The sequence below is a fragment of the Poecile atricapillus genome, chromosome 6 (assembly GCF_030490865.1).
Source record: "Poecile atricapillus isolate bPoeAtr1 chromosome 6, bPoeAtr1.hap1, whole genome shotgun sequence".
Lineage (NCBI taxonomy): Eukaryota > Metazoa > Chordata > Aves > Passeriformes > Paridae > Poecile > Poecile atricapillus.
Window position 1 is genome coordinate 18,545,269 of NC_081254.1, and position 15,058 is coordinate 18,560,326.

General features: G+C 46.7%; 1 protein-coding gene across 1 annotated transcript in view; it reads left to right on the plus strand.

Moving 5' to 3' along the window:
* Nucleotides 1-14,304, plus strand: part of PDLIM1 (PDZ and LIM domain 1) — a 42,962-nt gene extending 28,658 nt beyond the window's left edge. Inside the window, exons 4-7 of the mRNA XM_058841531.1 lie at nucleotides 3,313-3,503; nucleotides 9,050-9,204; nucleotides 12,055-12,172; nucleotides 13,771-14,304. Coding sequence (XP_058697514.1) covers nucleotides 3,313-3,503; nucleotides 9,050-9,204; nucleotides 12,055-12,172; nucleotides 13,771-13,957 — 651 coding nt within the window. The 3' untranslated portion in view covers nucleotides 13,958-14,304. The remainder of the gene's footprint in view (nucleotides 1-3,312; nucleotides 3,504-9,049; nucleotides 9,205-12,054; nucleotides 12,173-13,770) is intronic.
* Nucleotides 14,305-15,058: the final 754 nt, after the last annotated feature.

Consider the following 15,058-nt stretch of genomic DNA (forward strand, 5'->3'; position numbering starts at 1 on the left):
ACCAAAATAACCACTGCTGGTATCCCTGCTCACTGCTGACAGGGCTGCTGTAAGGAGACCGAGGTAGTGCCACAGCTTGAAGGGAGAGTGAGCAAGTGCTTCCAGTTCTGCCTGCAGGTGCTGACAGAAGGTGTCTCTGAAGAGATCCAACATTAATCACCCTCCTCTGTACTACTCTCAAAGAAAGAGCAGGTCATGTCCTGACTGGATAAGATCATGTCCTTTTAGCTGACTGCCAGTTCTTCCTCTGCCAACAGACCATTGCTTACCACTCTTGCAGTCTGCTCCAGCCAGGGATGCTGTTTAATACTATTTTCCCCTTTTTCCTTGTGTTGGTCCTGGGATTGCCACAGCATTAGAAATGCTGCAAACCTTAGGCATTTCAAATGCATAAACCAGGTGCTGTCCCTACACATATGCACAGCGTAGCTGGGTTTTTGCACTAATGTTTTCCACTTGCCTGCTGGTGGACAGGTTTTTGGAAGTGTCACTTACCTGATTTTTTTCCAGTATTAAATGAGAGACTATCACATAAACATGATTTCAGGAGCTGGGGCTTTAACAAAACTGCTGCACAGCACAGGCCCTAGGTTGGCAGCTCTGGAAAATCCCTACATAAATATATTTGACAGTGCGAACACATTATCTTTTGATCTTGGGATCATGAAGGCACTTGTTCTTTGCAAATTCCTTCCACAGCTCGAGCAGAAAGAACAGCATGGTGTAACAGGAAGTGCTGGAGAATTTGGATTATCCAAATGGCCTTTATAATGCTACTGCTCTTGTAATACTTGTCTGTAGACTCTTGGGTTATTCACCTTCTGTGCTGTTCTCCAGATGGGATTTTTCTAATCTTCAGACACCAGCTTCTGCACCAATTTCTCTATTTAACTGTTATAAACTCTGTTATAGTCAGCAACCTCTGTATACTTGAGAGCGCCTGGAGATGTCCCAACACTTTTGAAAACTTGACTTTTGGTCTTGGTGTTACTACACAGCAGAAAACCTACCTGGTGGCCAAAAGTAGGACAAAAGCTCCTATGTGGATTCTGTGCTGGAATGTGTGTTGCAGTTCTTGGAGTCAAGACACTAATGTCATGTCAGTCTCTCTTCTCCGTGTAGCTGCCCTGTTTTCTCAACACTTGCAGGAAGATAAGAATCCTTGAGGCCTCCATCACTGCCAAACTGAATTCAGCTTGGATGGCACATTCAGATTCAACATGCCCATGTGCATGTTGAGTATGTAATTGAGACACCTTACTTTCTTAGGAAACCAGACTGTAAATTACTTCCCTTCATTTAATTCTTGGTTAATGCTTAAATGTTTCCTCAATGCATGTTGTGATGTGCTCTCAACTTGGAGCCTGTTTGACCTAAGAATATAACCCCCTTAGCCTAAACCTTCTGCCTCAGTCTTTCACTGACTATTTATGTGCACATCTGTAACCCTCTCCCACTCATGGCCTCTGAATGGTGGGCTGCCATGTGTATTTAATGCTGATATAACTCTTCCCCATGGTTTGATATACAGGCTAAAGTAAATTTTTCTTTGCTAAAATCCACACTTTTGCCATGGGAAAGACTATTTTCACAAGTCCTGTTATGTGATTTGAATGAGATTGCAACAAAGGGAGATTAGCTAATTATTCCAGGGTCGTTTCTCCTTTGGTGTGTGGGAAAGCTTCATGGCTAACATCTATATATATGGGCCAGAAAGCTGTGGGAGAGCAGCCTCGTCACTCCACACCTGAACATCTTAAGCTACCCCACTGATTTCAAATGACTTGTAACTCACGAAGGCGTTTGGATCCACGCCGCTCTTCTCTGAGGGATTCTATGCTCTGCTTGATGCCATAAATAGCATTTGAATGCCTTGTAGTGAGATGACTCCCATCTGTCAGTCTGGGAAGGCTAGCCAGCTGCCTAAGGAAGTCTGGAGACAAAAAAGTGATTTAAAGAAAAATCTGTAGGGGGATTTAAGTCATACTTTTTTCTAATGAGTGTTTATCTTGTAACTATATCTCTATCAAACAAACGCTGTGAGATGTTCGTAGGTCAGTAAAAGCTCACGTCATTGCTGTAGAAATCAGTGCCTGTTTAGAGTGGGAGTGGGAACTAGTTGTGTTAATTAGAGCTGGGACCCATGGGCCCAGCATGATGAGAAGTGCCCCTTTCATCCTGTGCCATTGGCTGTAAGCCCTGTATTGAAGCCATGCCCAGTCTCTATGGCTGGCTGAAACATTTCAAAAATTATGTTTTGGTGCCATCTCTTAGCCCTTGATATCTTAGCCACCTCTGTGGCTGTTACTTCTTTCTTATGCCTGTTCTAGTGAGGCACCATAATACTTTCTCTATGCTTTAGTCAAGCATCTTCTCTGGGGAGAAATAAGCCCTGGATGTTGTTATCTCTGCCACAAGGCTGCTAATTCCCAGCCTGCTGAACAGATGATGTGGCTTATAAATGTCTTCATTTTTGTTAGCACTGCCTGCAATTAAGAAGAGTCTTAGCTCAAGTCTTATTTAACTTGGATTTGCCCCTTTTCTTATTCGACTGTAGCCTGTGTGTCTAAGTATACACTACTACTGTTGGAAGTCTCCAGTCTGCAGGAAATGCAGAACATCAGGGTGGTAGTTTGTACTTCCAACACTGAAGAAGTTGCTGAAAGTTAGCTGTCACTGCCTGTGGACAATCTTTTGTATTAACAGTGGTCATCTTCACACCTTTGCTGTGGATTTTCTCGTCCAGAAATTCCAAAGTTGTTCATCAAAGACAGCCATGAACCCTGGTCTTAGCTGAAGGAGCAGAGATGCTCAGAGCACTTGGACTAATGACAAATCCCTTCTTTTTGGGTTATCTTATCTAAAGGAAGCCAAACAGATGCCATTGAGAAGTGCTCCTCTTTCTGCCCCTCATCTTCACTTTTCCATGGAAATCAACCATGGTCTCAGGAGTTGCAAGGAATGTTTAGAATCTCTAGTCTTGCAAGAGAAGGTTGGTGGTGTAGCTTACCGCAGGCTTGCAGGAGCTCCCAGGTGTGTGGCACCTTGAGCTAATAGCTCTGGCAGTGTTTCTGAGCTCTTATGTTCCCAGTATGTCAACTCTGAAATGTTCTGAAGGTCATCCTGAAGCTATCCAGGATGGGCCCTCAGGCCATGTGGAGGATGCTCACTTGCTTTGGTGGTTGTGACCACCTGCTCCTCAGCTGAGACCATACATGAAGGCCACCACTGCAGTGGCTATGGGGCTGCCCTGTCACATCCACCTGCATGCCTGAGCATCTCTGATTGTTGCCTCTGCTCCTTTGCATGCAGGAAATAAAGCACATAGGAAGTGCACACAATCGGAGTGCAGTGCCCTTCACTGCTGCCACAGCTTCTGCCCCCAGGGTGATCACTGCTCAGTACAACAGCCCAGCAGGCCTCTACTCCTCAGAGAACATCCAGACCTTCAACAGTGCGGTGGAGACAAAAACATCACCTGGGGCCCAGGAGCCTACCAAGCCGTAAGTACCTCCCTCACCTCCCCTCCCTGTTCAGGACACATGAGTTCACTGTGAAGGTACCGGTTTGTTAAACCAAGAGAAACTCTCTTTCAGAACAATGGAAGTAGAAGAGGCACAAGCGTGGATGTTGTTCCCAGGGACAGGGCTTGGAGGCATGGGGAATGTTTCATGAGGTGCAGACATGAAATTAATGCTGTTGTGTTTCTTTGTTTAGCAGAGACCGACGCAGTTTCCGCGTGCGTTCAGCATGACATACCAGCCCGCTGGTCTGAACAGGTGCCTGATAGCTTGTTACAAGCACTTCCTAAAGTTAGTGTTTTGTGCCAGCTTCACTGCAACGCTGGGCAGGAAAGGCACCAGCTAGTGCAGGAAGCACACCCATCGCTGTTCCTGGCCTGGGATTCATAGACAGGCTCTATTTGGATATTTCTGTGTTTTATTATCAAACTTTGCTTTTCACAGGAGTTTTAAAAAGTAGCTGAAATATTCATTCCTGTCTGAGGGGCTTTATGTATGAGATTGGAAAGGGTCCCAAACTTAAAAGGCCGTGTTCATCTTTGTGTTTGCAACTGAGCCTCACCAAAGGCATTATTTTATCCTAGATTTTCAAAGTTCCCCTTTTTTCCATTGGAGGTAATAAAGGAGCTATCTGGAAGTTTTCTGGCTGTGACAGTCAGGTTGCTTAACTGCTTTAAGTCTCTGCATAGCAATATCAAGCTGCCTAAGAAGGCTTCGGCTATTTTGATAATAAAAGCTGGAAGACCAGTGCTTTTGGTAATACTTGACTAAATTTCTTATTTGAGAATGGGGGGGCAAAAGTAACTTCAGCCTCTGCTGTTGCAGGGTACAAAGACCTGATTGTGGTTTACCACAAGCCTGACAACTTCCCATGAGTGAAACCAGCTCCTTTCATTGGCAGCCCAGTCTGCAGCATGGTCCCTTCTATGCAGTTACAGTGCTGCAGCTGGCAGATGAGGTGACAGATTGTTCTTCATTTGCTTCTGGTAGACTCAGCAGCCTCATTCAGGGGCTGGGCAAGGACAAGGAAAATCTGACTTTGCATTAACCTGACAGGACCATCTGGCAGTGAGATAACATTGCTGGTCTAGTGTGGCGTCCCCTCCATGTGAGAGCTCTCCCTGGAAGCCAGGTAGTTTTGGCTGGAAAATTGTAGCTGATCCCTTTCTCCTGCAGGGACCAGGAAAGAGGTGGGTTCCTTCTAGAGCTGTGGCTCACTCTGCTCCTCCTAGCAGGAGCATCCATTGCCAGCCCTGCTCCATCTTGGATATATGGCATCTCTTTCATCTTTTCCTTGCTGGAACAACAGCAAGTTGTGAAGGAATGCTGGGAAAACTGTGGATGAGGCTTTGACGCCAATATGCTTTTGTTTAGAGAGTCATAAAAAGCAAATGAATTACTGCTGGTTTTCAATGAGAGCCAGGGACCTCAGCCTGCCATTAAAAACCCACCGTAGTCTCCCCAGTGCACAAACACAGGATGTCGAGGTTCTCCCTTCATACACCCTTACAGCTGCCCTTAAATTCCTGCCCATCTGGTTTTGCTGAATTATTTGGTACATGCCTGACCTTGCTCTGGGTTTATTGGCATTTATCTGCATCCCCATCCTGCACCCTGCAGATACACAGCCTATCTGAACCCAGCACTTGATCCTGCCACTGCACATGGTGATGTGACTGAAGAGCTAGTCCATGCTTCATCCTTAGAGAGTGTGTGGTATAAATGCAGGGCTGTAGTACATATAGAAATAAAAGCAAAGATCTCCACTGGATTTGATGTCACAAAGCAGGTGAGGATGGAGAAGCCCCACTGCTGAGCACATCTGGTTTGGCATGGGAGGTGAGATTACTCCTCAGTAGGATGCCAAGGCTAGCTTTGAGAAGAGCAGCAGTGAAGATGGCATTTTTTGTCTGGACAGTGGGACCACAAGTGTGTGCACAGGGAGTTAGTGTATAATGAAACCCCTTCTGCCACTTCTTCTTTGCTTTTACACCCCATATATTTGCTTATCAGTGGAGTGCTTGCTTTTTAGTTTTTGTGTGGACACACCTGGAGTGTGAGACCAGAGGCATAGCATTAGCCAGAAGCCTGTAAAGTTGTGTATCCAGTGGTGTGTCTTTCAGACAGTATTCTGCAGCTGCTTGATGGCTTGAAGTATTTATTTGGCTTTGTCCTTCATTAATTTCTTTCTTCTTTCTTCCTCCTCTGCATTTTCCCCTCAATTTGGCAATGTAAACCCCAAATAAACCTTAAACAACCGCACCTCCCACTGCCTGTGTGGATGCGTGGGCTGGCAGCCGCCTGTCGCCGGTGGGTGCGATGCAGGCTCCCATCGCCTCCGTGTATGACCCTCTGCAGAGCTCCGAGCTGCGGCGCAGGCACAGCACCTCCTCCAGCCCCAGCCAGGTCCGAGTGGGGCCTGAGCAGCTGAAGCACGTGGCCCAGGTCTGCCCCAACAGCCCTGTGGAAGTGGAGGTGCCGGGACTCAAAGTGCTGCATGTGCAGTTCAATTCTCCCCTGCAGCTCTATTCGCAGAGCAACATCATGGACACCCTGCAGGGGCAGATCTCTTCTGTTAGCCCTGATTTCCCCAGGTAACCTGCCCACAGCCTCTCAGCTCAGCACATCTGCTTGTCTGCATTTCAGTGTCCACGAGTGCCTCGTCCCCGTCTGTGGCTCATGGCATTGTCCGGTCACAAAAACAGCATTTACATTTCACCTGTCCAGTGTTAGTGCATGAATCTTCAAAGGAGCTTTCTCTGCCTTGTGTCTGTGCCCAGCACCATGGCAAACACCAAGACATGTTTTTATCGCGTCAGTATGTCCATTGCCCCCTGCACACCCACACAGCAGGACCTGACAGCAGCTGCTGGCTTTTCTGGAGGAGGTGTCTGCAGCAGCTGGGTTTGCTGAGGGTAGGGGAGTGCATTATCCTGAAAGCTGGTATTTTTCCTGCACTTGAAATTACTTTTGTTGTTTGTGACTGACAGGTGCTGCCAGTCTTTGTTCTTTTGTTTCATCGGCCATGGGTGTGTGCTGAGCATTTCAGGCTGAAGCAGGTAACTGTGCTCTCCGGCTGATAACACTCATGAGTTTGGAGCAGCCTGGCAGGCACCAGGCACAAGGAGGGACACTGTGTTCCCACCCCTGCCCACTTTTCTGCAGAGGTTGCTGCAGCACAGGCTTCCTCTGCCCAAAGGAGCGGAGGATGCTCAGCATGCTCTGAAGTCTGCAGGACCTGTGGTGAGCCTCAGCATCACAAGGCTTGGGTGCTGTTTGATGTCTTCTTTGTGGTACTTGGAAACCCCCTGGCCTGTGCCTCCAAGTGACAGCCTCTGGGTCTCTGGGTTTTACAGGGAGGGCTTTAGTGTCAGGAGAGGTGAAAGGAGAAAGCATGTTTATCTGTCTCACAGGAGGAGTCCAGTCAAGGATGAATTGTGAACCTTCTGCTATGTGACCAAGCAGTTTGCAGCTGTGTGACATGTGGCTCAGGACAGTGGTCACTCCTAGGGCTTCCATGGGGCAGAACAGGACACAGCCAGATCTCATGGCTCCTGGACTGCTCACAGTGCCCTTCTGGGAACCATATACTTCAAAGCAGAAAAGCTGGTGTCCTCACCCCTGGACCCACACAGACAAGCTTTGCCATGTGCCAGGAACCAAATGATAGTGGGAGGCTGAGGATTTACTCCTGCCTTGTTACTCAGTGCAGTTACTTGCTCTAAGTCGGTGCTCTGGCTTGTAGTCAGTACCATGCACACCAGAAGAGGTCACACTGCCAGCTCTCTGTGCTGGCCTGGTGAGCTGATAGTGCTCACAAAGGTGCTTCAGATATCAGCAATTGTTTAATGGCAAAAGGGAGTGCTGCAAGCACTGGGCCTTCCTGTAGTCTTGAGACCCTTGTAAGCTTTGCAAAACAGGCTGACATAAAATAGTAAAATAACATTAGTAAAAAATAAGCTGTGCTGTTTGAAGATTCTGTTCAAGGCTGTGTCTTCATGGTTTTTATTACTATCTTCTTGCCAATATTTAATGCTCAGTGACCCAGTATTAGTCAGTCAGTGTTGCAAGTTGCCATCAATGAGATCCAGTAGTGGTTGTGTAAGTCTAAGACCTGATGAATGTTGTTGGGGTTGTTCCTTACAAAGTTCCTGTATGAGGGATCTCATGTGCATGGAAAAGGACACCAGTTGCTGGTGATTGCTGCAGATAAAGTACCTGTGCAGCAGGAAGTGCCAAAAATCAGCTGGCATACAGAGACTCAGTATCTTGCAAGTACAATTTCTGTGCCTGTGGCATTACCCTTTCAAAAGATACATTCACATTTTGGAGATGCTTTTTAATTTAAGCAGCATAGCCTTCTGCCCTGGCTGTTTGAGGTGTTTTACTCTGCTGGTACAAAGCTGGGTTTGATGATTTTTATAGCCATTTGGAAATCTTGTATATGCAAGTGGACATAAAGATTGCATACCTGGGAGAGCTGATCTGTATGTTTCACACTGCCACAATGCATGGTTGAAATGCGATGGCTTTGTTTTACTCCAATGCTTTTTAAGATGATTTAGCCTCTGCTTTTTGGATGCATGTTATTGAAACATTCTTAGTATGCAAACTGCAATGAAAGGCCTCTTACATAATGTTTTTACGGGTGGATAGAGCATTGGGAGTGTATGAGTTTACATGAGATGAATGTAATGTGCAGCACGGGACATCTTCTGTCTAATAGAAGGCACATAATTATTTTATTTTGGGTAAGAAGTTTCAGTAACTGAGATTCAAGCTTCAAAGGTTCAACTGTTTGCATGTCGAATGTGCTTCCTGCTCCACTGAAAATTGCTAAAGATGGAAACATTTTATGAAATTCTTTTTATGGAAATAGCATTTTATAACTCATGTGATGATGTTACTTCTGATGTTTGAGGAGTTTATTATGTAGAGTAACTCCCAGATGACTCAATTGGTCATTGGCCTGGAAAGTATGCAGTTGCTTCCTCAAGAAAAAGATTCTCCTCTGCAATTTAGTCTGAACCTCAGGATGTTTATGCACTTTTTATGCAATCACAGGGTGCAAGAATGGTGAAACTGAGTAGACCATTTACATATATAAGACTACATTATAGAATTGAGCTATTAGAGGAAATTTGTCAGCTATTTCATTTTATGGATGTTTTATACATGTTTTACTGCAACTACAGAACACATGACAGGCAGGAACTTCCTGTGTCCTTCAGTCCATCCCTTAGTCCAGCATTTGGCAATTTAAACCACTGATTTAAGTAATTTCCACTGTATGTTTTCCCGGACTATTTTCAAATCCTTTGCTTTGGAGGTTCCTCCTGACAGCGGCGCGGGCAGACAGCCCAGCGTGCCAGTCCCACCCGGAGCACATCCAGCACCTCTGTGTCCGTGGGCTCCTGTCATGCGTGTGCTTTGCACATTCATTCTTCAGTCATACGATCATCATTGTGCTAGAGGGATTTGCTTTATTTTCCTCTGTTTAACAAGAGGATTCTCTGTTCCTTCCTCAGTTTAGATCAGCATAACCAGACCCCAGGCAACATTGCCATAGACAGACAATCTGAGGTGTACAAGATGCTGCAGGAGAATCAAGAGTCAAATGAGCCACCCAGACAGTCTGCTTCATTTCTTGTGTTGCAAGAGATCTTGGAGTCAGAGGAGAAAGGTGAGTACTTACTACACACCTCATCTTAGTGTACTCTTTCCCTCTGCTGTTCTTTGGGCTGAGTAATATTTAAAACTTTATTTTCCATTTAGCTGTTGATTGTTCAAGATGTGTAGGTAACCTCTACAGAAACCTGTAGACCCTGTCACTAATTTTATTCCTTCATATTCTCTCATTGATTAGTTTTAATATCTGTAGGCCCATATAATTTCTTAATCATTGAGTGAGTGCTCCAGAAAGAAACCCTTGTAACATTTAGTTATCATGAAGGAATTTTTAAAGTTACAAAACCTCCTATAGTTTCTAAAGTTTTTCCCCCTTTAAGATAGTATTCACTGATTAAAGACCATCTTAGATTCAAGACTTTGGGTGGTATTACAAAATAGTGCTGTTCAGTGAGTCCTAGTGCTGCTGAACTCCATCCCCCTACACAAGAAAAAGTATCCCCTTCTGCAGCTGAATGTAAAAATATAGAAGCTGAGTTACAGTGAGCAGTTCATAGCTTTTAGCCTCTGAAAATTCGCTCTTCTTGGTATTCTTGGTCTGACATCTGGACTTGTACAATTCAGAGCTATAGAGTTCAAGATAAAAAAGACAATTAACTTATTTGGGGGCTAAATCATGCTCTCTTCTCCCCTTAAATAAAATTAAATAAACAAATGAATGGGAAAAGAATTCAAAGAATGACCTTTTTTTTGTCCTTAGGCCAGTCTTTTGTGTTATTAGCTTGGCAGTGGTATGTTCAGTTTAATCCAAAAAAAACCTGGTGGTGAGATATTCGCCACAAAGAGAAACAGATTAGCTAAGTGCTGGTAGGTCTGAGGGATCTGTAGGGAAACAGCAAAATTAAGGAAATAAGGAAACAATAGGAAAAAAGAAACCAGGATCATGGAGTCTTTAATATGCTGTTAAAATACCTACCTGAAAGAATCTTTTAAATACTAAGTGTTTGCAGCTCGCCCTCCAGGGTTCAGCTCCTGCATGGAAGGAGTAGCCCGGACTTCTCAGGAAGCCGAGGTCCTCCCCTGTGCTTAGTAGTGGTGAAGAAGATAAGAAGCAAAAGCATCTCTGTTTTATCTTTCTTTGAAGATTTGCAGCATTGTCGGGATTCTCTGGCACAAGGTTTGCCTGCCCGATCACGGGCCGGGATAGGCTCTGGCAATATTCCACAGTGAGCTGATAATGTCCCACGGCCCAGCCTGCCGTGCTACTCGGCCAGCATCAAACACACACTGCTGCGATCAGATCAGATCGTTCCGTGTGATAAATGGCACATTGGACGGCGCCTTCTCCCAGCCTGGCTCCAGGCAATGGCTTGTGAAAGGCAGCTTGAGCCATCGCCCCAGCTGGGACAAGGCCCCTGGGGCATCGCTGACTCTGGGCTGCGCTTACACCAGCTGAGAGCCTGGGCCAGGCACAGGGGGTTTGGAAGCACCTCAACTGGTATTTTAAGACCCGACCCTGTACTCAGAAGTGGAGAGGGCTCCACTGGTGGAACATACCACATTTCCTGTGGGTGTTTGATTAGGAGAGATTTAAAAATGTCTTGTCAGTGTTGCTGATAAGAGCAAAGTGCTGGTTGAGGCAAAGGGAGTGAACAGAAGTGATAGGGAAGAGTCTGAAAATGTGATTGCTGCTGCTTGCTTCCCAGTGAAGGTCACTTGCAACTGCTCTCGGAGGGCAGGTGGCTGATGCTGCGTTTGGAGGGCTAGGGTACTTTCACCTCTGAACCAGCGTCTGCACAGAGCTGGGTGCAAATCTCTGAGCTGAAGGCTACCCTAAAGGCAGACCAGTGCAGCATCACCTGCCCCATAGCTGATGTAGGCAGTTCCCCCCTTTTTCCTTCAGCTCTTCTAACAGTGATGCTGCCTGGGGCTGTGGTGAGACCCTGACATTGCTGGTCACCAGGGTGTGTCTTTGGAGGGCTTTTCCACCCCTTGCACACATTTTAAGTGTGCTCTTGGTTTGACACTGGCCAGAAGGGTTTCATCATTGTCCCTCACAGCCCAAGGTGTTTCTGGTGAAATATCATGGGAGACTCAGCAGCCTCCTTCTCTTGTTAAAGGGTGTAGAGCCCCTTGGAAAAGTCATATATATAAGATTAGTCCCATCATTGGTGTTATTTTATAAAAGGCTCCTTTTTCCCTGCAGATATTTAAAGGCTTGCCTCGTATCCTGCATCTAGGATCCACTGCTGGTTTAGGCATCCAGGTCAGCACAATGCCTCCTGCAAAGGCCCTGCAGGAATTCCCTGCCCTAGAGAAGTTGCAGTAGGGAGACACCTGGAGCATGCTATGCAACAGTAGGGGAGTGCAAGGTTATCCCCAATGCCCCAGGGCTCTGCAATAAGGAGTTTGTTAACCAAATCTTCCAGGAGTCTTGGAAGCTGTAAAACAGACAGCAGACTGGAAAAGGGCTTTGACAGTTCTCCCAAACCTGCCAGAACACCCATCTCTTTCTGAGCTCAGATCTGGGAATCAGCTTGACCCTGAGTGTGTGATCAGGACACATCAGGCAGACTCCAGTGCTGCCAAGGCTGGGGCTTTGCTTTGCTTTGTGCATCTCTGCATGTGAGACACATCAGCTGAAGTCTGATGGGTTTTTAAGATGAGAAAAATCATCTGATTGCCCACCATCTCAAGCCCTCACATTTCCAGGGTGAGGTTCAGCTAGCTGTGTCCCTCCTCGCTCCCCACACATCCCTAAATCCCTGCCCACTTTCCATGCATGAATCCCTGCCCCAGAGCTGGGGTTAAAGAATATCAGGCCCCCAGCAGTGCATCTGTTTGGGAGCAACAGCCTCAAGCCACGCATCTCACATGCTCTGAAGCACTCTCCTTCCACCCCCAGGAGACCCTACCAAGCCATCTGGATTTAGGAGTGTCAAAGCCCCTACCACAAAGGTGGCCTCATCGATTGGGAATGCCCAGAAGCTGCCCATGTGCGACAAGTGTGGATCTGGCATTGTGTAAGTAAGCCTGTCCCTGGGGTTGCAGGTGAGCAGCCCATGCCTGTGCTGAGGTACTGCACCCAAACAATTTCACTTACCCACATCCAGTGCATCCAGGAGACTCAAGGCATCAGCTTTAATAATGCCAACTCTGCAGTTCCCTGCCATAAGGCAGGAGTTGGGTGTCCATCTACAGATCCATATCAGTGGAAACCAGAGCAAGTCTCTGAGTCAAACCTTGAGGCAGTGTTTGCTGCAGCGTTTTTCTTACCTGAAATGCATTTACAGCATTTGGAAACAAAAGAACCTTTACGTTCATGGCCTGTGGTTTAATGCATTTCTTGTCTTGGTGCTCCCAGGCATGGCACGGAGACTTGCCTTGGTGCTCAGAGGCAGTGGGGACTGCAGAGCTGCATTCTGCTCCCCACTCTCCTGTTGGACCTCACACCTCCACTGTGTCTATGCAGACTTTTTTTTTTTCTTTATGTGGGTAAAATCCAACTCCAGCAGACCTGGGGTTTGGGTTTGATGCAGAGCTACTGTAATGTGTGATCACATGGGGGACCCAGCATTGAAAACCCATGCCTTCCAGTTGCTCAGTTTTTCAACCTCAAATTCTTCCCTGCAGCCCCCTTAACTTAAGAATTGACTATACAGCAGTCAAGTACTGGTAGCCAAACCTGCCTTGTCATGGAAGAATTCTGATTTTTCAGATGCTGCCCACCACAGGCTATCACACTGTTGCTGAGACCCACCACACTGTGATTGCATGGTCCTGGCATGCCTGGAGCATCTGGACCAGCAGATTCATTACAGAGGCAATTCATACCCTATAAAATATGAATCAGAGACAAACCCTGTAATTATTCAACCAGCTGGGTAGGTCTGGAGAGAAAGCACAAGGCCTTGAATAACACTCAAAATTAATGAATTACAGAAAATCAAGATGGCTGCTGGAACAAAATAATACTGGAAAATTGTTGAGGCTGATGGTAGTTAGCAATTTGCTGTGTTTTTGTAGTTTTCCTAGTCACCTGTTGGGTTAAGCTGTGAAGTCTTCCATTAAGAGCTGGCCCATATTTGTCTGGATCTGTTCACTGCAGCTCCCAAGCAGCCATGTCTGAGATGAAAACCAGGATCCGGTCTCTGTGCTTCTCCCACGTCAGTCACTAGCATAAGGGCAGTACTGGCTGTGCAGCCTTCATCCTTGCATTTGTGCATTTGTTTTGCCAGTTGGCTTGTACCTGGATTTTGCTTCCCCAGATGGTAAAGTTACTGCCTGCCATTTGATCCTGGGCATTTAAATGCTTTGTGCTGTCTGCAGCCACAGATGCCATCACAGTCATTCTTGTCACCACAGGTGATAGGACTGTCCCTGTGTAAAATACGCAGGTCAGTGCTGGGAAACACTTTCTAGAGGAGAGTTGCCATGCTATGTTTGGCTTCTAAAGTGCTGTTAACACCTGCCTGACCAGAGGTAGGGCCTATACTTCAACTTGTCAGGAGCAGAAGAAAATTGTTCACCTTTGGGACTGGTTTGTGTCTGGGCTGGGTGGGAGGTGGCTGGGGAGGAGGGAGACAGTGGTGGGCACTGAGGAGTGCTGCTTCCTCCCCAGAGGGATGTTCGTGAAGATCCGGGACAAGCAGCGTCACCCCGAGTGCTACGTGTGCAGCGACTGTGGCACCAATCTCAAGCAGAAAGGACACTTCTTTGTGGAAGACCAAATCTACTGCGAGAAGCACGCGCGGGAACGGGTGATTCCCCCGGAGGGCTACGAGGTGGTCACTGTGTTCCCAAAGTAAACTGTGCTGCTCACAAAGCAAGTGTGGATGATTTATCTCTGCTGCTTTTCCTTGGAGAGCATTTTCCCTACCCCCTGCAGAATCTTGTTTGCAATAAGGAATGCTAGGCATGGCTTTGAATTTCCCTGTCATTATTAATCCTCCATCTGTTCACATGAGATGTCACTAATTGTTCAACATTCTTCTCATCCTCTCTTTCACTTTTTTTTAATACACAGATTTTTTTTTCCCCTTCATTGTGCTGTCAATCACACAGGAAAATCAGAGGCCAAAGTCAGATTACAACTTTTCTGTGTTCTAGTTATTTTGCCGTTTGTTTGCCTTCAATAAATGGGGTGAATCCACAAGGCAGAAGTGGGTTTTTTCTGCTGTTTTCCTTGTGCACTGGATTGTGGTTCCCTGGGCAGCAGAAGAGGTGCCCAGTGCATGGCAGTGTTTATCCTGGAGAATAGTGGGAGGCATTTACAAAGTTGAGTCAGACTGGTCTCGCTGCCAGCTGAGCTGTGAGCAGCTGCCTGCTGGCACCCAGCAAGGGGCAAGTGGGCACAGCCAAGCCTCAGAGCAGACTGGTGGCCTGTGCCCAGTGCAAGGCAGCCGAGAGCTGCTTCCTTTGTGTCCAGCACTGCTTCATGATGATGGGACTGGGCATGTCAGGGTTTCCTGCTACTGCATCACCACAGATGCCCCTGTGTTCCCCACAGTCCCAAACTGAGCTTTATGAGAAAAATGATCGCATGATGCTTGCTGGAAACCAGGGAACCTGAGAGTGAAGAGGATAAGGTTTGAGCAGCCACAGTCTCTGTTCTGGCTCTCCCTGGGGGGAACCACATGTGGCTGCCCAAGGCATCGCCCTGCTCCTAGTGCTGCTGCTGTGCACAGCTGCTGGAGGGTGCCTTTGGGGAGTGATGTGGGGAGGGGGGAACATGCCTCTTGTGCCCTGGACAAAGGGCTAACGGTGCCTGAGAAGCAGAACCTCGACCCGTGTAAAGCAGAGAGGAGGCCTGCAGTGGTTATTTCTCTCACACCTCTAAATGAGATGCTGGCTGTTCTTAATCATGTAAAAATAAACTGTTTCTAAGATGTGACATCTTTCATTTAAAA